Raw genomic sequence first — 21,483 nt, 5'->3', positions numbered from 1 at the left:
GTGAGCTTACTGTATTATGCAGACTAATAAAGACTTTAATGTTGACTATTTATTAACCTTAGGTAATAACTAATTAATAGTTTATTATATATATTATATTGTTTTAATAAATAATGTCTAGGTACAACACTGTATTACTGTTTCAGAGTTAAGTGAGTGTATTTTTATTTTTTTATCGATACTGGTATAATTTAAATTAATTTAATAATGCAGCTGTAATATAATGGTCTGACACATAATGTTCATATAATTTAATATATACACCCTTTGAGCTTTATAAGTTGGTGTTTTAAACAATATTTGTTATAGTTGTCTATTATAGACACAGTAATATCAAAACTTTAATGGATTATTGCCCCAAGGTATATAGTCTTGCTAAGTTGTTATATCTTGTGTACTTAGATATGTTCCAACACGCTAATTATCTTAACTGTATCAGACAACGTTTAGTTAAAAGTTTATGATAATGTTATGTGTGAAAGTAACAATAAATTTCTAAAGTTGAGTGGACTGAAATAGTTCTAATAAATCTACTCAAAACATTTTTTTTTTGTCTAATAATAAAGTGAAAAATTATTTATACACTACTCGGATAGAATACAGGTGGTGTAATTAGGAATTAATATGAGCTTACATTTTGTATACTTAACTTGTTTTTTTTACTATAACATATGATAAATTTTAGTTTTGTTAAACTTTAACAATTTGTATTAGATTTAAATATTTATTTTTAAAAATTAATATTTCTGTTGAATATGCATAATATAATATTATATATAGCCAAAGGCAGTATTTTTGTCAATTATTGTTAATGTTATGCCTTAGGTATGCATAAATTAATTATTCCACGATAGTGAACACATCGCGTGCCTTATAATACAGTTTGTTAAAATAAATTATTGTACCGCTAATAATTGTAAAATAATAATAATAAAAATGTATTACTAATCGAAATATGTTAATTCTGTTCACCGACCCTTCCTATACTACTGTTGCCGTTCTCGCAGTTAAATGCAAACAAATATACCGTCAATATACCCTCGGGGATTATACTATTGGAATTGTGTATTTAAATATTTAATGAGTGCAATACAAACACACGGACGTATACACATGAATATTACAATTTAAAACATTAAACACGCTAATCCGCTTCATTGGAGTCTCATCAAATGGTAATAGCTAATGTATTGTTCATTATTTCACAAAATTACGTATTTTATGTGGTGTAAGAGACACGCTGCCGTTGAAACCAAATGGACACTAGAAAAAACGAAAATGAGCAGCTGGAAAACCTGCTCACCCGATATTTTAAAACGGTATGTTTTGTTTTTGAATGTTGACTTACTCTATGGTACATGGGTTGTTTTATATTTATTATTATAGGTAAATTATAATGTTTGGGACGGAGGGTGTTATCGTATTGCACTCGTGTTACACTAAATGATAAACTGCCACGACTAAAATATGTTTTCTTCATAAGATAACGGACAATTTAGAGGCTTTTTTTCTTTGTTATAAGTGTCATATAACTATGACTAATTGTATTATATTTCTTTAGTTGTAATATGTATTTATTATAAATTAGGTACCAAAAATCTTCACTTGGTTTGTTACTCGATTCACTTTTATTTTTATTTTGATCATAAAAAAAAAAAATAGTGCAATTAGTAGGTACTTTTGACTATAGGATCAGAAGTGGGGTGGTTATGGCATTAATTAAGAAAATATAAATGAGCAAAAAATTAAATATATAGTTTGAATAAATAAAAGAATGTTTTTTCGTTGAGAGGATAAAATATGTTGAATATTGAAGGGAATTTTTAAGAAGGACGATATGCATATGTTGATGTGTTGTTGACAATTATGGGGAGTCGAAGGAATAAGGATGATAGGAAAGCAAGGTGTGACCAAATTGGAGATGGGAAATATAGGTCATGCATCTTCTATAGCAAGTAAGGTTGTAGGATCCAGTGGCCAGAGGTGGAGTCGGATGGTTAAAAAAATTATTATTTTATATTAAGCGGTGAAATGAAGTTATAGCGTTCCAAATGGTTTATCCATAGATTATTTTTGCATATTCTGTGGTAGAGCTGAAATTAGATCACAGGATTTTGTTATATTAGAAGGGCACTCAAGAGGCTGCAAATGTAATTCACTAAGATAGATAAAAAAAAAAAAACCTTGAATAACATTTTTCCTAAATAAATAAGTAACATTCCTAGTTATGTACTATTTATTTATCATATGATATTTGTTAACTATATAGTCATACAGGTAGGCATGATATTAGTATATTACTACTGTTTACTGGTTAAAAATATACATTTAATTCATTAAGCATACTGTACAATTTGTTTAAAAATAAATATGTTTTGGCTGGGCTCGTAACAGTCGTACTTACCTAAATATAAGCTTCGGATTTTTTATACGACCCGATTGCCGGAAAAGAGCTATAGAATCGGTACCTAAGAGCAGATACCGCGGAAGTTCACGGTTTGTTTACCTTTATTTTGCGATCTTTTTTGGCATTTAAAATTTTAATTTATATCTTAAATTAGGTATAGATATAAAGTATCATTTTATGCTTTCGATTCGTGGACATAATTCTATAAATTCTGAGTGGAGTGATAAATGTGTTGATTTTACAATGTGTGTGTGTATTTTTTTTATGTGTACCTACACGATAAATTGTCGATAAAATGCTTCGATTTTCAATATTGAGGGTGGTTTTGGATAGAAAATTTGATCTAGTTTGTACTATAAAGAGGTCAAATTAAGAATTCCTAGTATTTTTTTTTTATAATCGGGAAAAAAAAAAAAAAAAAAAAAAAAATTAAGAAAATATAAGAACTTTTACACTAAATTAATTTCTTTATTTTGTAATAAATTAAAAATGAATAAACACAGATAATTGAAAGTATAATTTTTTAAGTATTTTGATTTTTTTTGTTTTAATGTTAATAAAACAATTATAAATAGGCAAAAATGCATGAAAATTTAATAAAAGGTTCCTAATAAATAGTTTATTCTCACTAAAAATAGTAAAAATTTATAATTACAATATTTTTATGTTAAGCATTTAAAATGTATAATTTTGACAAAATTTGTAAAAATCATGAAAAATACAAATTATTTTGTAGTTGGAAATATTTAAATATTTTTTATTTATACCAAATATTTGAAAATTAAATACAAGGTTTTTATAAGTTTTTCAATATTTATATAAAAAAAAATTCTGCTTGAAATCTAAATTCGATTTTTATGAACATTTCAACTTCAAATTTTTACGATACAGGAATCTTTCTATATTCACCCATAAAATAACTATTTCTTTCCAAACGATTTTTTTTTTTTGTTTTTGTTAAAATTCAAAAAAATAAATAAATAACAGTAGATACTTGGCATTTTTATTAAGAATAAGTATTAGTATTATAATTTTCTATATATGATATAATTTATACATTTTTTCTATTAATATGTATTATTGATGAAATTGATATTCATAATTATTATGATTTTTTTTATTAATAAATGAATAAAATAAATATTATAAATGTAAATATTTTATTTTCAATAACGTTTATTTTAATTTTTAATGCAGTCACCCTCAATGAAAGCTAATAAAAAAATGTGACTTGTGAAAGAAAATAGGTTGCTGACCCCTAATTTGGGAGATCGTCAAATATATTAACATTATAAACTGTATTTTATGAATGTTGGATAGAGATTAAGTGATAATAATGTTGTGTCAAATTTCAGAAACTATAGATCTATTGTATAACCTAAAAGTCCAAACGAATCTAACCATTTTAACTAATCTGCAGCAAATTTTTTGTTCTCGAGCTAACAACTAACGAGCTATGACTAAAAGTATCTGGTCACCTGATCCGTTTAGCTTCGGCAGCGATTTTCCTTGTACAAAGTTTAATTTTGGCGTTTTAATTACAAAAATTGATTTTCCACACTTCCGTTTACGTTTAATTTTTAAGTAGACAGTAGTTAGAGGTCTGTCTCCTTTAGGTACCAATTAAAACAAAATATTAAGCCTGTATCGCCATTAAAATTTTTACTAATTGGCATGTACACGCACACTTACGTATTATATAATTTATTTAAAGTATCGCTGTACGACCGTTTGTATTCATTTCTTGTTTTTAAGATTAGGACGAAGTTAAATGTTGATTTTATGCATATTTAGAACGATGGTTAATTTTCTAAATAGTTAACTGAGAAAATAAAAAGATTGTCGTTGCAAGACATAATTTTTGAATTGTAATTAAGTTTTTAAAATATGTGAGTGAACCAGCTCCTATATAGGCAGGAGATTATACGTACACTTATATAGCAATTTAGTAAATGTATTTTTAATTTGCTTAAACATAGTTAATTTAAATAAGTAGAGTCATATCCATTGTACTTAGAGTAAGCTAAATTTAATACACAAAAACAATTCCAGACAATTTGGAAAAAACCAACTCACCCTGTCTTGTTGTTTGTAACTTATTATTAATGTGTGGTGCATGTTGCATGTTCGGAACATAATGTTCTTTTTTTTTATTCATAAAATATAATCTTGTTATTATGCCACTTTAAATATTGATTTGTAATAATAAATAATGCATAATAATATAAAATTGTCATCTAATATTATAATTCATATTTGTATCAATATCGGCGCTATAAATATTGATACCCCTGGTGAAACCATGTATTTATGCCCCTCCCTTTTTCTAAATAAATACAATTTTTTTTTATGTAAACAATTTTTGTAAGATAAAATAAAAATTATAAGAACTCTAACTTTATAAAAACACTATACTAAGATCATAGAGATAATAAATTATTAGTAATTATTAACTAAAAGTTATGTTTTAAATGAAAGGGTAAATTAAAAAAAAAATTTAATTTTCGATTCTCGGTTTAAAACTAATTGGCGTCGGCCCTAGTCACTCACCCTTAAAGTAGGTCTTGATTATTAGGTACGTATTATGTTTCATGTAATTAAGGCACGTTTATGTTATCAGTGTTATCACAAATCACAATCAATAGTATTATTTTATTCCACATGGGATTAATTAAAAAATAAATGTCTGATAAATTACGAATGTAGATTATTTGATCCAATTTATTAAATAAACACATCATTTTTCTACGAAGCTCTTTTGTTTAAATTATGTTGAACAAATAAAAATAATGATAGAGATTAAAAATAAAAGTCAATTATACGTGGACGAATGTTGTATAATCGAATTAAATATTTTTCTATTTTGTTAAAGGGATTATTTTTTTCACATATATTAATATTTTGGATTATTCACCAAGCACACCTACTTTCATTTTTTCATTTAATAATAAATTTACTCAAGTTCTAATTTTTTGAATTTTTTAACATATTAAAAGACCATACTTCAAATTCTTGAGATTTTTTTGTATTATTTAAATAGTATTCTGTGGTGACACAAATAATTTATTTTTCCAAATTATAACACTCTTTCCTTTTTACTGAAAATAATTACTGAATGGATAATTTTTTTTTTTTTAAATTTTGATGTACCTAATCGAAAATTTAAAAGAGTTGTTTTTAAATTATTGACATTTTTATAGTAAGGATAATAGTATTGGATATCATATTTATTATACTTGAGCCATTTTTACAACGTATTAGTATTGATAGATTAATATTTATCGTTAAAACTTTCAAATTACCATAACCCGCATAATCTCTCAAACCCATTAGGTATCATTATTATCCTAGTACACAAAGTTAATTACTCAAAAACTACTCAATCGAATTTTTATTCGGATACGTTAAAATGTTCAGAAAAATTATCCGTAAAATAATTTATAGTAAAAAAGAGAATCTCTTTGAAAAAAAAAAATGTTTAACTCCACAGAACACTTTTTAAGTATAAAAAAAACATCTTAGCAAAAACCGGAATTTTAATGCTAAACAAGATTTTGACGAAATTGATTTATTTATTTTGTTATAATTCAAAAAAAAAAAAAAAAAAAATAACCGCAGAAACTTAAATTTTTTTATCAAGTATTTATATCATATTATTGAGAATTTTATTAAACGCAACGATATTTTTGATTTATTTTAAGATATTATCTATTTATGAATTTATTTTTACGGTTTTACGGCATTCACAGAAAGATATTATTAAATTTTGAGTTGTATAAATTGATTTAATATAGTAAAAATATATATTATTATATTAATTAAACACTTATAATATAATAAGTAAAATATTTCCGGAAAAAATAATATCAACCTATCATACCTACTATTAAAAGTAAAATAAATGACTCAAGTAGCTATAATGTATAGGTTCCAAAAAAACATCATGGAATATAATTTTTGATATAGATTAAAAAAACGTCTTCACTCAGAATCGTTTTTCGTATACATTGATAAATCATTGAATTCAAATTTAACACACCCACTCGACACCTAATGTTCAACAGAGTGGTACTAGTTTGCCTATCTTTTTCATACATTATTATTAGATTTAATATGTTTATTTGTCTATAGAGATCATTTTTCCCGTATGGAGCTGTCAAAGATGATAAATTATCTACGTACCGAAAAAATAGTCTTGTGCACCAGAAATATAACAAGCCTGAATCGCCCATATTTGAATTTAAGACGTTTTGCTCTATGACTAGCTTGCATGGCTTCTTTCATTTTGTGGAAAACAATTTTAGCAAGATTGGAAAGTAAGTAAATTGTAATATTCTAATAATCTCTAAATACTTACGTCATATTATATCATTATCACTCGTACTTTGTCTATAACCGTGATTCTTGAAGATGTTGTATCGTGGCATAAATTTGATTTGGATGGCTATCGTGGATTTGGCTTTTTAATGATTTATTACCTTGGCAGACTTTTAGATTTCACATAATATTAAATAATAAATCGTTTCATTTTAAAAGTCTACAAACTCGATGTTGCCACAGCTGTTCTGTGTAGAAAAAAATAAATTTTCTATAAGCAATCAAATAATACAAGACATATAAAAATAAATCAACCGATGTCATATTTGAATTCCATAATTTATTTTTATTATATACGATATAGCTACTCTTATTCTAATCAATTAATTATAGTAAACACTTTATTACAATTTATTATAAGTTCTGAATTATATTGATAAAAGACTTTATTAATTCTCGTTAATAACAATCGAAGTGTGCACCTGTGCACTAAATAAATAACGGGGAGGGGGGGGGGGGGTTAAATTGTTTTATCATTATAATATATTCTTTTTAAATTGTACAAAAAATAAAAAAAAAAATATTAAATTCAGAAAAAATTGAAGTTTAATCAAGTAATATATATACAATAACAATATGTATAATTAATAACGTTAAAAAGTCTGCAAACATACTGATAAAGATAGCGAACGAGTTAGGAGTTTTCTGTGAACTCTTATCGGTAATTAATTTTTTTTTATCCCATAAAAGTTTAAGCGTTACAGTTATGAAATCAAAAAATATAAAATAATGAATTAAAATAAAAATTTACTTAACCTTCCGGTACCTAACCGTTTTGATTGATACGCGTTTATAGCCAGTGGCGGCTGGCTCTAGGGTTTGATTTTTTTTTTTTTTTTTTGAGGGGCCATAAACATCACATAATTGTTTTTTTTTTTTGATATTTTGTTATAAGTATTATATACCTGTCATATTGAAGTTAATTCAAATGCTTTAAAATTAATGCTATAGATAACCACATTAACCATTAATCTTATTATTTATTAATTACTCTGTTGTAACAATTGTAAAAATATATTTACGTATAAAAAATTATAAGTTTTAGAGCATTTATCAAGTTAAGTTGATTTTTTTATTAAATTCTCAAAATGTTTAATACAAAATCTAATTTTCTATTCTTATTTTTTACGAATCGATCTATTCTTTATTTTATCTATAAAAATGTTCTGATAGATATGTATAAGAGCAAGATCATTGAATCTGTTTTCAACTATTCGTGTACGTAACCAGATTTTAAACCGTCGTAATGTTTAAAAGGACCTTTCAGCCGTTGCTGCACTGACTGGCAAAGTTACTAAAATATGTATCAAAGTATGAATCGTGGGAAACATATCAATATCACAAACTTCGAGCATCTCTAAAGCTGTTTCAGAAATCAGCTTTGCCGTCATTCATAATTACACGTTTCAACTTTGCTAGTCAGTAACCATACATTATACTTGGCTTCTAGGCAAATTGCATTATTACTCAAAACATCACCTTAAATTTCCGACAATTTTATAATTATTAGTTTTGCTTAGATAATTGCTATTTACCACTACCATCAAAGGCTACATTTTTCTATCTATCTTTTATAAAATTTAAAAAAGTTCGTTGGAAGTTAGAAAAAAATGTTGTAATTTTGTTACAATTTTTTTTAAAATATTTTATTAATATTTAATTATTTTAATTTATTGTACAAAAATGTATTATTATTGAAATTTGAAATCTACTGGGCTGTTTATGAATATATCAGTTTTAAAATCTGGTTTGTAATCATAAAAACTTTTTTAATATAATATTAAAAAAAAAAAATAATAATCTCATATTGTAATATAGTATATATTTATAGAAATAGAATAAAAAGTTTAAATATATTCGGAGGATTGCTACGGTAGTAATAAGCAAAAAGAAAATATTGAAAAAAAAAGTTAAGTTTATTGATTGTTAAAATAATACGTACTACCTACCTATTATAATGTAAATTAAATATTTTGGTGCAATCACTGTTGGTTGTCAGCTCACATAAAATCACCGTGGTAAAATAATATGTACAGCTACAAGTATTAAAACAATATTATTCTGACTACGACAGTGATCAAACATATTGACGATAAATAAACCAAATTAGAATCATAGAGAACCTTATAGTCCCTTTTGGAAAACCACGAACGTACTTACTACACGAAAACATAAAATACCTAACGATGAAAGATAATTAAAATTCAACGATATTGAGTATACTATACATAACACAATATTATACCTATTTTATACCGTATTAATAAAAACGTATACTTTATTATATTCAATTGTGAAGTAGGTATTCTGTTGGAATTTGTTTTCTTTTTTATTAGAATTTTGAAAGTATGGCCCCCAATCACCTCTAAAGCTGCCACTGTTTACAGAAAAGTTGTCAGCCTACGGAGTGATGTGTTTTCGAGCTCATAAAAATAATATATACATAGTGTATAATTTCTTCTATTTTTTTTTTGTGATAAAGCATTTATACAAATTCTGATGAAAGACCGGCACATTTAAAAAGAAGCGTATTTTTTAAATGAATCACCTATTTGAAAAACAACGTAAGTAACAAAGTATTGAAGAATGAGATGAAGCGTAAAATGTGTTATTTATGGATGGATTCATCCTGTGTGAACATTAAAAAAAAGGTATTTAATTTAAGACGGCAGAACCAAATATTAATTAATAAAATTAGTTTTTTACAGTAATCTACTACTTCTTTTTGTCCTATCATTAAAGAAAAATTAAAATAATATTATTATGTATACCTACTATGGTATTTTTGATGAATGGATGTTTTAATGCTTTTTCTTTGCTCTTCCAATTCAATGTTAAAGTTTCTTCTCATTTCACACGATTCCAATTTTTTTTTTATTTTATCCGTTCATATTTGTTTTACAATTATATGATTACGATAATCCTATTGACGGAATGATGTATCTGTGTAATGTACTCAATTATTTATTATTATTATAGTAATATATTTGTGTTGTTTTTAGTTTATACACCCATTTATTAAGCTTATTATTGAAAATTATTTATGAAAACATATTATGTTTTGTTAATTATTTTATATGCTTTCAAATATTTAATTATTTTACTGACTTAATGTACTATGTTGGATTTTGTCCATCATATAAATAAATACTAAGTACTCGTATTAAAATATTAAATACTATACTTATTATCTATTAGATATAATTTGTAAATTGTCATAGTCCTTTAATTTTCCAAACCTATTATCGTTAACTTATCTTTTGTATACAAATTTAAATAATTAAAAAATTATTCGTTTTAATTTTGATTTATAGACACAAAAATGTCTATATAAAACTATAATTTTTATTAAATAAAGTTTATTTTAAGAACTTCAATACATTTTTTTGGCCCTGATTATAAAAATATGTTTAACTTGGAAATTTAAATAGGTACCTTTATGATATATTGTAAATTTGTATTGTTTCAAATGTGTAATTGTATCGAATTACTGAGCCGTTGATTGTTAATTATATTTAATATTCTGGTTGATATTTTTTAATTTATGTTCCTGTCGCCATCTTCAATTTATTGATACGGTAAACGCGATAGTAAATTGAAATCACTAAAATATTATAAACTATAATAATATGGACTTCAGTGTAAGTTATTATCGAGGTTTTTTTGTACAACAAGAATTCGTATATTATTTACTGTGCGAAATTTCAAATAATAGGTTGTTTCGTATGATATGTTGTGTAAAAACTAAAAACGTTTTACTGCGGAAATCGAACTTGAGCTTCATGTCGCGTGTTCGTATACGAATATAGTACGAGTATAATTTTCATATAATATTTCCTATCAATATGGATAATAGATTTAAGTTAAATTCGTACAGTGAAAATAACGAAATGTTAAATATATACATACTAGATGAAAAATCTGGAAAATAGGTCAAATTAAGGGGCGAGTTTTATAGAATATATTATTTATTTATTCCCGTGTGCAATTGTCATATAAAGTATACACTGCGCAGTGTATATGCAATCATCTGGTTGGTTTTCTCGAGATATTACACCGTATATACTATATGTTTCCGACCAATTTATTGTTTGAGAATACTATTACATGTGCACATTATATATTATATATATATATATAAATATTATATGTACAATATTATAGTATACATTTATGTATGTGCACACATAATGTAATAGCTGAACATTCGAGAGTTGTCATTTGTCCTGTGAACCGTGTAATGTCTATTGACACTATATACATGTTATACACTTATATTGAATATAATATAATCACGTAATTTTTAGCGTATATGGTTCGAAAAATAATGTGCAAATATAAAATATAAAGTTACTGTTTTCGAGCGGGGATTTCTTCTCTTCATGTTATTGAAAAATGTTTGATTTAGTGTGTTGGTAATTATGCATATAATGTATAAAACAATTAAAGCGTTTTTGAAAAAGAGTATCTAATTTAATCATTAGTTGAATATATAAAAAAATAAAATTTTATATTAGCATACAAATGTACAATGTAAATTGTCTACCAATGTTTGTGGGAGAAAAATGGCGAAGATAATATTTGAAGAAAGCCAAATGGTGTGTGTATATCTAAGAAAAATAATAAATAAATATACATTAAAAAAAAAAATATTTTATTAAACGGTTGAAATTCAAGTCACTAATAAATATCTTGTTAAAAAAAAAAAAAACTATAAAAGAAGACATAATACATTTTAAGTGATCCGAATGATGAAAGACAGAAGTGCAATACTAATTGTGTTTAATTGGACAAAATAGTCAACTGCAACGTAAGCAGATTACTAAAAATTTACTTTTACCTCATCGCTTCATTTATTATTTGCAGCACGAATAGTCTGTTAGTCTGTTTTTTCGTAATGTTTATTAATATTGAAGGGACTGTTACGAGAAAATTTTCTTGAAATTGTCATATTTTTTATCATTTAGTCTATTTTAATTGTATAACATCTTAGCCGAATTTAATAGATTAAGAGTGTTTTTTTATTCTTCACACAATGAGTTGGTCTTACTTCGATTTTAAAGTTTTAGTACTATCGAAAATGATAGTTATCATCTATTTATTTAATTTATTATGATAACTATTATTAGGTACATTGTTTGAAATAAAATAATATTTTTATGTTGTTTTCAGTAGACTGGACGGAATTATATTATCATTATTATTTATTAGTCTATATAATAGGTACCTAAAAAATATAATATTGACTATTGTTTCAGATTTTGTTGGGCTATTTTATTAATGGCCATATACATATTATGTGGTGTCTCGATTTATTTTTTAATACGTATGTTTTTGGAGATGCCAGCAATAATATCGTTGGATAATTCGGTTTCTTCGATTTGGACGATTCCGTTTCCGGCAATAACGATATGCAGTGCGAACCAAGTCCGTCCTTCTGTTTATAACTATTCGGATATTAACATTACCAACTATGAAGATCAGTATGGGATTTTTATACATACGCTAATAAAATTTATTCAATAACCATTCGTTAAGTTTATATGTTTTATTCGGCAGATTAATTCAAAATATAATTTACGGTGTTTGCAAAAATAATCGAACAGAGAAAAAATGGATATCGGAAGATTATTTAGTCGGTTCCTCTGTTTCGCAAGCACTAAAGGAAAGTACTATTATTATTACCTATTATTTAACTCATGTCGAGCATTTTTATTTTCATACAAATTTACACATTATTGTATTAGTATATTTATTTAAGAGAGCACGGTTTGAGCATGTGTATAATCAAATCATTTATAAAACAAAAACATTATACATAATATTAAAATGAGTTATGAGTTTATGACATGATTCAATGATCTTAGCTGTCTCTATATTTTATATACTTTCTCAATTTTCGTGCAATGATTTTATATAAAAGGTTTACTCAACTAAAAGTAATTCACTTAGCTATAAAGTAAATGTGTTTAAAAATTATCAGCCGTTATTAAAATATTATAATTTCAATCAATTTTTATAAAAAATATGAAATATATCATATCTATATCACCATGAAAAAGGATTTAATTTTCTTTGTTTAAAATTATGTGAGTCTTGCTGTTTTAATATTAATGAATGTGATTAAATTTTAAACTTGTCCAGGTAATAAAAAAAACATATTCATTAATATAATGGTTATTGAATAAGGGACATAAAAATAATAAACCCACTAGTCACTACCCAGACTTTATAACGATAAATGTTAACTAAGCTTTAATTTAATTTTGGCTTTAAATGTATTAACAGAATTTGTCATTTCCGTGTAAAGAAGTAGTCAAGTCATTTTTTTGGTTATGGAAAATAGAAATCGATCCGTGCAACGTTTTGTTTCAAGAAACTTTCACGCCGTATGGTTTATGCTACTCGTTTAATATGATGCCAATGATAGATTTATTGAACGGTGTTGAGTAATATATAAAATATTTACTAAAAATAAAGTGATTCGTTCCAATTTTTGTCAATGAATCAATATCTTGTTATTATATTTTATTCAGCGAATGGTCGCAGGATTTCAATAACTATAGCTGGAAAAAGTATCATAGTAGCTGGAAGCCGGATACCGGATATAGAAGCGATGCACTAACTAGTCATTTGCCACTGAGGACGTTTGGCGACGGTGACTATCACAGTGCAACTATGAAATTAGAACTTCATTCTGACGATATGAACAAAGAATGTGCACATGGGTTGGACGTATTCTACGTAAAACAATAACTTTACAATATTAGTTTTGATATTTATTGATTCAATAATAATACAATTAGTATAGAGTACAATATCACGTTTTACTATTTTATAGATATTGGTTCATAGTCCAGCCGAATGGCCTGCCAGGTCACATCCGACATTACTAGTCACCACCAATACGATCTCGACTATTTCAATTAAACCGGTTGTGCTTACTACCAATAAAGAGCTAATACCGTGGGATTCCAAAATAAGGCATTGTTACTTTCAAAATGAGAGTAAATTAAAATTTTTCAAAGTTTACACTAAAAATAATTGCATCTTAGAGTGTCGCAGCTCTAGTGTATTGTCGCAGTGTGGTTGTGTGCCATTTTACTATTTAAGTATGGACTGAATTTACAACATATATGCTAAAACACTTTTCATCGATAATTTTGTTTTCTGAAATTTAAAGGAATGAAAAATACGCCAGTTTGTGGACCTGCTAAAATGTCATGTTGGCTGAATGCCTCATGTAAGTTATTTTTCTAAGCTTTTAAGCAATTTATTAGTTTTTAAATTTATTTTCTAATCATAATAAAACATTGACATAATTTAACGATCAAATAAAATGATATACTGAAAATTAAGTTTTATTCAATTTAATGTAGTAAATTACTATATTATTATACATATTATTCTGTATTATATGTGTTTAGATTTTTTTTTAATTGTTAAATTTTTATTTTTATCAATTTGTTTGTAAATTTATCCAATAAAATCCTTTAAAAAATGAGTATAACATCTATCTATTGTTTATTAATTAAAATATTATATTTAAACGAACTGTGTATTTTTTTTTTTTTTGTAAAGATGCTTCATCAGAATCATGTGATTGTTTACCGGGGTGTACTGAATTTTTTTTCAAAACGTCGTCAATGAACGCGCATCTCACGAAACCTGCTCGAAAAGATGATAAAAATAATTTGTAAGAATTTATTGAAAATATTATGCATGTATAAAAATCAAAAATTTTAAATATCAATGTAAATACTTATAGTTGTATATAAAAGTAACAGTATACGATTTTATGAGATCATTTTATGCAAATGTGGAAATTAAAAAAATTATTTTGGTATTGAAATTTACTGCAAACTAGAAAAGTCAGGGATTGTTGTTCACGATTCTCAAATATTTTGGATAATGTGAAATTTCTAGATTAGAATAATAATTGATCTAAGATTTTATAACATAGGTAGGGATCCAAGCAAATGTTAGGGGAATGAGTTTAAATATCTCCAGACCCTAACAAATTTACTATAACCAACAATTTACAAATATAAATTTTTACATATGAATATATATATATATATATATATATATATAATATAAAAAGTTTATTTATTATAATTTATAAATACATTTTAATAATACTTAATGTATTATTTATTATTAAGTTTATATAATAAATCTAATATAATATATATAATACTGCAGTTACTACATTAAGGTTATAATAAATTTAGTATGGGCTTATGCAAAACTTGTTTTTTTTTCTAAATTTTTATACGGAAAACTTAAGAGAAATTTGAAAATTAAATAATTATAAAAAATTGTGATTATTTTATACTTGTTTTTTTATTCACAGTAACATTACAAGCGTCAATAAATTAATTAAAAAAAGCCAAAATATTTTAATATTGGAAAAAATGCTTTTATAAATATTTGGTAAAAATGTTTCAATTAATTTTATTTGAATAACAACAAAAAACTTGATTTTGTGTAAATATAGTAATATTACAGGTTTTTACACTATTCATTTTTTTCTTATTATCTTATTAAGAAATAGGAAATTTTACTTTGACTTCTGAGCTCTGACTAGCCCAGGGTTAAAAATAGAGGCTTTTGAAGATATTATAATATTTTTGGCACACAAGTCTTTGATTTATTGAAATAAAATTTCATACATTTTACATTAAAATGTTATGATATTGCATGAAAGTAACTAATAATACTTGGCTGTATCAAAAATATTATAAAATTTTATAATAAGATATATAAGAAATCACATACGATTATTATATGTTAAAGATGTGTGTATATAATTTTTTGAAATTTTGTTGTATTAGTATATTTGCTGTATCTGTCAAGTGTTAAAATGTAAAATTCTGAAAAAATATTTTGAAAATCAGAAGTTAAAAAAGAATCAAAGTTTATTATGCCAAAATAAAGTATTATACCCCCAAACTAATGGTGAAAAAATTTGGTGAATATTAAATTGAAATTTCTATGATAAATTATGAAAATGGATTTAGTGAAAAAAATAGTGACTCGCAAATTATGAATTTCGACATATTTTATGAGATATATTTAGACATTTTAGAGCGACAAGGTTAGTCTTGGTGATGAAGTTGATTCATTCATTGTTATTTTGCCTGTAATTCATAAACAACTATTTCTCAAATTTTTAAAGTGTAACCCTAGATTTTTGTATTTAATTCGCAAAATATTAGTGAAGATTTTTATTCATTACGCTAAAGTATGTGGGCCAAATTTACATACGTAATATCGCCAGCCGTCACCTATAAATTATATGCTGGAGAATAAAATATATTATGTTTATTTATATAATGACTAATTAACGTTATTTTCTAGCTATTTGTCTGCTTATTTTATATTTTATAGTTTTAGTTTTACTTGATAAATTATAAACTGAATACTCTGTGCAGTAGTGTCAAAGTAGTGAATAGTGGTATGATTTATTTTGCCTATATAGGTAAGTGTTTATCGCGTGCACACTTTATCTGTTGTAATCAAATTTAATAACCAACTTCAGGTAGATATATTGTATACATCGCAGAATGTTATTTTTGAGAATTATATCATAAAAACTAATGAAAAATAAGTATTTGTAAAATAATATGAATAGTTCTAAAATGTGGTTGTAAAAATTAAGGTTGTAACATGCAATGTCATAACAGAGTGATAAATGTGAAAATAATAATTTAAATAATTTAATAAAAATAATGAATAAAACACGTTTATAATATTCAGGAATAGAGTTTTGTAGTGTTTAAAAATTAAGAATGCAGAAATAGTAAATATATGTAAAAATAATAAATATGAGTACTTAAATATAAAAAAAAATAATGAGTGTAATATCTTGAATTTTGAGTGTCCATCTAACACTTTTGACAATAAATAATTAAAAAAGCAGGTTTAACTGGTAGGTATAAGAAGTCATGACTGAACAACATGATGTGGGATATATGTAAATATTTATACTTACATTAAAATATATGTGAATGATTTTGCAAGTGATGATAAAGATAAAAATAAAATCATTATTCTACACAAAAGAAAAACAAAAATGTAAAATTAAAAAAAAAATTAAGTTTTTATTTCTTTGTGTCATAAAAGCACCTGTGTTTTTTATTGTTTGATATATTTCTTGATGGTTTATACAAAACATTTTATATCCGTGATATAGTCTAGCAAAAATTTTCTTGCTTTGATTAATAAATTTATTCATAGCTATTTATTCATATGCTAATTTTTTGAAAAATTACGAGAAATTAATGATTAAAAGTTAGAAAGTATAAATATTTATCAGTAGTACTAATATGTTACATAATTATTATAATCATTTTATCATTATAACTTCAAGATAAGTGAATTATATAGTACATACATTTTTTTTTAAATTTTTATTTTAGAATTTCCTTTTTATTTTTGTACTATAAGCTAAAAGGATAGATTATCTGAATTATAAATTGACAGGCATGTGCCTTGAGTGAAGATACCATCCGAGACGGTACTTTAGTTGTTGGTATACCTATACTTAATTGAAAAAATGATGAAAATTGTAAAAAGTCGACAAACACAAAGTGTAATCACAAACACATTTTTGATGTTCCAATACAAAGTATATTATATATAAATGAATGTTTTTTTGTTTGTCCTCTGTATATTCAAAAACCGAATTTTCAATAGAAGTTTTGTCAATTGATTTCTTGAGACTTCGTGGGTGTTTATAGATTATTTTTTCACCTTAAAAATATTTTTACGTGAATATTAAAAAAAAAAAAATTAAATAAAATACTTATGAATACAATTACAATGATTACTTTTGATTTGTATTCTTAATTATGTAATTATTAACATATTTTTGGCGAAGTAAACTTATGAAGACGAATACTAATCTTAACGATATTGGATTTACGTTGGCTTTTAAACATTTGTTGAATATGTCTCTAGTTTATTGTGTTTATATAATAAATTTACTCAGAATTAAAAATGGAAAATTATAGGAATGATAATTGCGATTGTGTTTATAATAAGAAACAAAATTATTCAAATTAGAAAGATATTGTTCGTATTACCTAACTAGCAGATCTTAAATGTTTACTATTCTCTAGTAGAATGATGAATTTAAAAAAGAATTTATATTTATGTCGACTGTATGAATCTATAAAATCTAATTGAAAATAACTAAAATTATTTATTTTTATTAACGACTGTGTCATATTTTTAGCTGGAACGTGAATAATTTTTTTGATTTTTCTATGTTTTGTTAATGATTATAATATATTATGTACCTAATATAATTGTTTCAAATAATTGTGTTGTTTTAGGACATCTAGTTCGTTGATATTAAGTGTTTATTATCAAAGTATTAATTTCATTGGATTTAATCGAATAATGATTTCTACTTTCGGTCAATTTATGGGTAAGAACATTTTGAAATACAGTATATTAATTATTTCTTTATTAATACTATTTAGTTTTGATATTTAGGTAAATTAGGTGGAATAATGGGATTGTGCTTGGGTTTTAGCTTTTTGAGTTTGGTTGAGATTTTTTATTTTTTAACACTCAGACCACTAGTGAACTTTTGCAATTCAAAAAAAAAATTGAAGAAAGTTGCTCCGACACTCATATTGGGGAAAGAGTAAAAATAATCGAATCGATTTGATTTAGTTCAATTAAACAACAACAGTAATAATTATCTGTCAGGTAAATAGTGCTGTGATTTATTAAAATAAATTGTTAACTTACTGTTTTCGTTAAAATATTATTACAGATATTGTTTGAAAATTGGAGACATGTGCGCACATTCTTATTTACACAATGTAATAGATTATCAGTTTTGACTATACACATTTTATACATTTATTATTAATTTTCTGTACTTATATATAACACATTAATTGTATTGCACTTAGCTTAAAATTGTATAGTATAATTTGTTATGTTATTGCTGTGTGGTTATGTGCTAAATTGATTTGTAGTTAACACTTAAATTTTTAGTTTATACTTAGAAAAAAAATATTGTTTTTTTAATTCAATGTATTTAATAGGTATGTATTTTAAATTATTTAAATTTTGTTTTAAATTTTGTTAAAAGTTTTAAATTTAAAGGTAAAAATTGATTTTTAAAAATATTGAAAATAGCATTATTGATTGGGTCACAATATACTGAATAATAATACATAGTCGTTAACTGCGTATTTTTGCTCTATTTTTCTAGTGTTTGTAATTGCGTACGAGTATGTAAGTCAAAAAATGTACTTAATTCTTGCTCATAATGGCTTATATTATATTCCTCGAATTACACGCGGACAAATCCTTGAAATTATTTTTACTAACGCTACAATAGTAAGTTATTGTAGGTAATGAAAAAAAAAATATATATATAATATAATAATTTGTAAATTAAAATGTTTAATAATATGTTTAATGAAGTATAAGTATATTACATTGAGTATTTATTTTTATATTTATTTTTCCTGTTTTCTAAATAAGTACGAGAATACAAATAATTATAATGTTTAATAAATAATCGAGTTTATTGTGAAAATAATGTTAAATAGATAATTTTATAAAAGTGTTTTGAAAATTAGAATGTCTGCCAACTATTTTTATTTTTGAACCTCTGTGTAAAGGACGACGCACACCGTGTCATCTAGATACCTAATATTTTCGTTTATTGCTTATACTTGAGAATTTAAGTAGTTTTTGTGTAGATATGTAAAAACTAATAATTTTATGGAATTTAATTTTTTTTTAATAGTTCAGGTAGTTATAGAATGATAATTTTTTTCTATTTTAATAAAATTCATTAGTACCTCACATAAAAATGATAACACTAAAGACCATTCAATTTGTTAATATAATAATATTGAATTATTATATATTATGTATATTATGTACATATTATCGTTATGGTGAGTAATGAGTATATAAGCAAGGTGATGTGGAGGGTAAGATTCTCTATGGCTATTTTTTTGAACGAAATTTGATGAAATAGTGTTTTTAGAAAAATATTAAAAATATAATAATATATATCAAAAAATTATGAATTTTATAATGCAAAATTATTTACTTGTATTATACATATATATTCTATAATTTATATAATATCATAAATAAATGATAATATACTATTTTATTACACACAATATATAAACAATAAATTTATTCACCATTAGATTATTTATCACTTGGCAATGATTGGGCCTATACGATGATAGTAAAACTCTATATTCTTATCGTTGCGGTTGAGGAAGTAATAAAGGTAAATTATAGATAAAAAAATAAAATTGAGTTTTATAGTATATGTATAATTAATTTAGTAGGTATACGATTTCAAGCGTAAGTACATTTTATTACGGTACATAGGTAATTTATACAACTGTATATTTAATCTTTATTTATTAATTTTTTTTGGGGGAGGGAGCCTGAGTTTCACTTATATTTTTTTTTTCATATACTAATCACCTTTTTTTCAAGGCATGAAAAATATCTTAGAATAAACGCTTCGCATCCCTCATGCTTGTAAAAGTTATGTATTTATTTATACATCGTCATTCCACTGCTCCCATTTACTCATCGAGTGAACAGCGATGAGAATTATTTATCCATAACAGTATATGGTCTACAATATGCTTATAGACAATGCCGTGGTGTATGGGTTTGGGCCATGACCTAGCTGATATTAATGTCTGCGCATGCCTATATAATATTGTACACTGTGTAGTACGTGGTGGCGAACGGCTGGCTCGGAGGGGGTGAGGGTTGTACCTTAAATCGGTGTGTGTGTACGTTTTGTTTGGCCTGACGTTATTTGACCGTAGAATGGTTCAATGGCCATCTCCTGTTCGAGATTGTATCCATTAATCATGTTTGTGCGGTCGGCCAATGTTATGCGTGCGTGTAACTAACCCATATTTACAGTGAAATGAGCTCCTATTCCGCGAGACACTGGAAACTGATGATGAGAAATTTGCCGAAAACGTCACTTTTTCTTTTTCTTTTCTTCGCAGTTTTCCATAGTATTCCCTAAAGATAAGATACGACTATTACTATACACATTTTCGAATATAATTTATCATTATTATTTAGTTATAATTACAATATAAAGTATCACCTGTGATTGTTTTGTACATACAATCGATATAGAGGAATATCACCACTGGACTATACGAGACTTCCAATGTCTTGTTATTTATTCTCTAAAAGACAAAAATCATAGACTTCCTAAATCAATAAGGATAAAAAATTATACATTGCTAATAATTGTACGACTCACAAGAGCTTTATTTGAAATCGATGAATTATAAAATAATTTAAAGTGTTCAAACAAGCTGATTATATAGTGGTTGAAAATAGAAATAACAATATTTTACGAGTCTTATGATTTAAATATAAATATGCATTAGATAGTCTTTATGTTCCCAGCATATAAGAAATAATTAATTAGATCTCAGAAAGTTATTAAAATTATTAAAATCTTAGCAAAGATTATGAAGTGTTAATAATAAACTAAAATTAATTATAACCAAATAATTCAAAATTACTATGCTATTTTAATGTTAAAGTCATATTTCATAATGGTTATAGTCCATTAAGTCCACAAATATTGTTCTAACGTTTGTACTTCGAACATGTTAGTGACAAAAACTTTTCAAAGGAGTTTAATAAAACATAAC

At 25.0% G+C, this 21,483-nt stretch overlaps 1 protein-coding gene across 1 annotated transcript; it reads left to right on the top strand.

The window, feature by feature from the left end:
* The first annotated feature begins 1,209 nt into the window (after positions 1-1,209).
* On the top strand, positions 1,210-18,672 carry LOC112600202 (pickpocket protein 28-like). Its single transcript, XM_025347373.1, has 12 exons — positions 1,210-1,319; positions 6,539-6,723; positions 12,043-12,267; positions 12,344-12,449; positions 13,073-13,233; positions 13,321-13,528; positions 13,626-13,896; positions 13,968-14,027; positions 14,366-14,480; positions 18,127-18,221; positions 18,290-18,508; positions 18,576-18,672. Exons 1-11 carry the CDS (start codon positions 1,257-1,259, stop codon positions 18,445-18,447), a joined length of 1,647 nt encoding a protein of 548 aa, XP_025203158.1. The 5' UTR covers positions 1,210-1,256; the 3' UTR covers positions 18,448-18,508; positions 18,576-18,672.
* Positions 18,673-21,483: the final 2,811 nt, after the last annotated feature.

Source organism: Melanaphis sacchari, unplaced genomic scaffold, assembly GCF_002803265.2.
Source record: "Melanaphis sacchari strain LSU unplaced genomic scaffold, SCAv2.0 Contig61_pilon_pilon, whole genome shotgun sequence".
NCBI classification, from domain to species: Eukaryota; Metazoa; Arthropoda; class Insecta; order Hemiptera; family Aphididae; genus Melanaphis; species Melanaphis sacchari.
The sequence above is the reverse complement of the archived record's forward strand: the minus strand, read 5'-3'. Positions and strand labels throughout refer to the sequence as shown.

Bases quoted from the DNA above. Each gene is read 5' to 3' on its own strand.
- LOC112600202 (XM_025347373.1), top strand. From the start codon at position 1,257: ATGGACACTAGAAAAAACGAAAATGAGCAGCTGGAAAACCTGCTCACC. The intron at 12,450-13,072 runs GAAAGTACTATT...ATGTATTAACAG, and splicing joins CTGTTTCGCAAGCACTAAAG to AATTTGTCATTTCCGTGTAA. The intron at 13,529-13,625 runs GTAAAACAATAA...ACTATTTTATAG, and splicing joins ATGGGTTGGACGTATTCTAC to ATATTGGTTCATAGTCCAGC.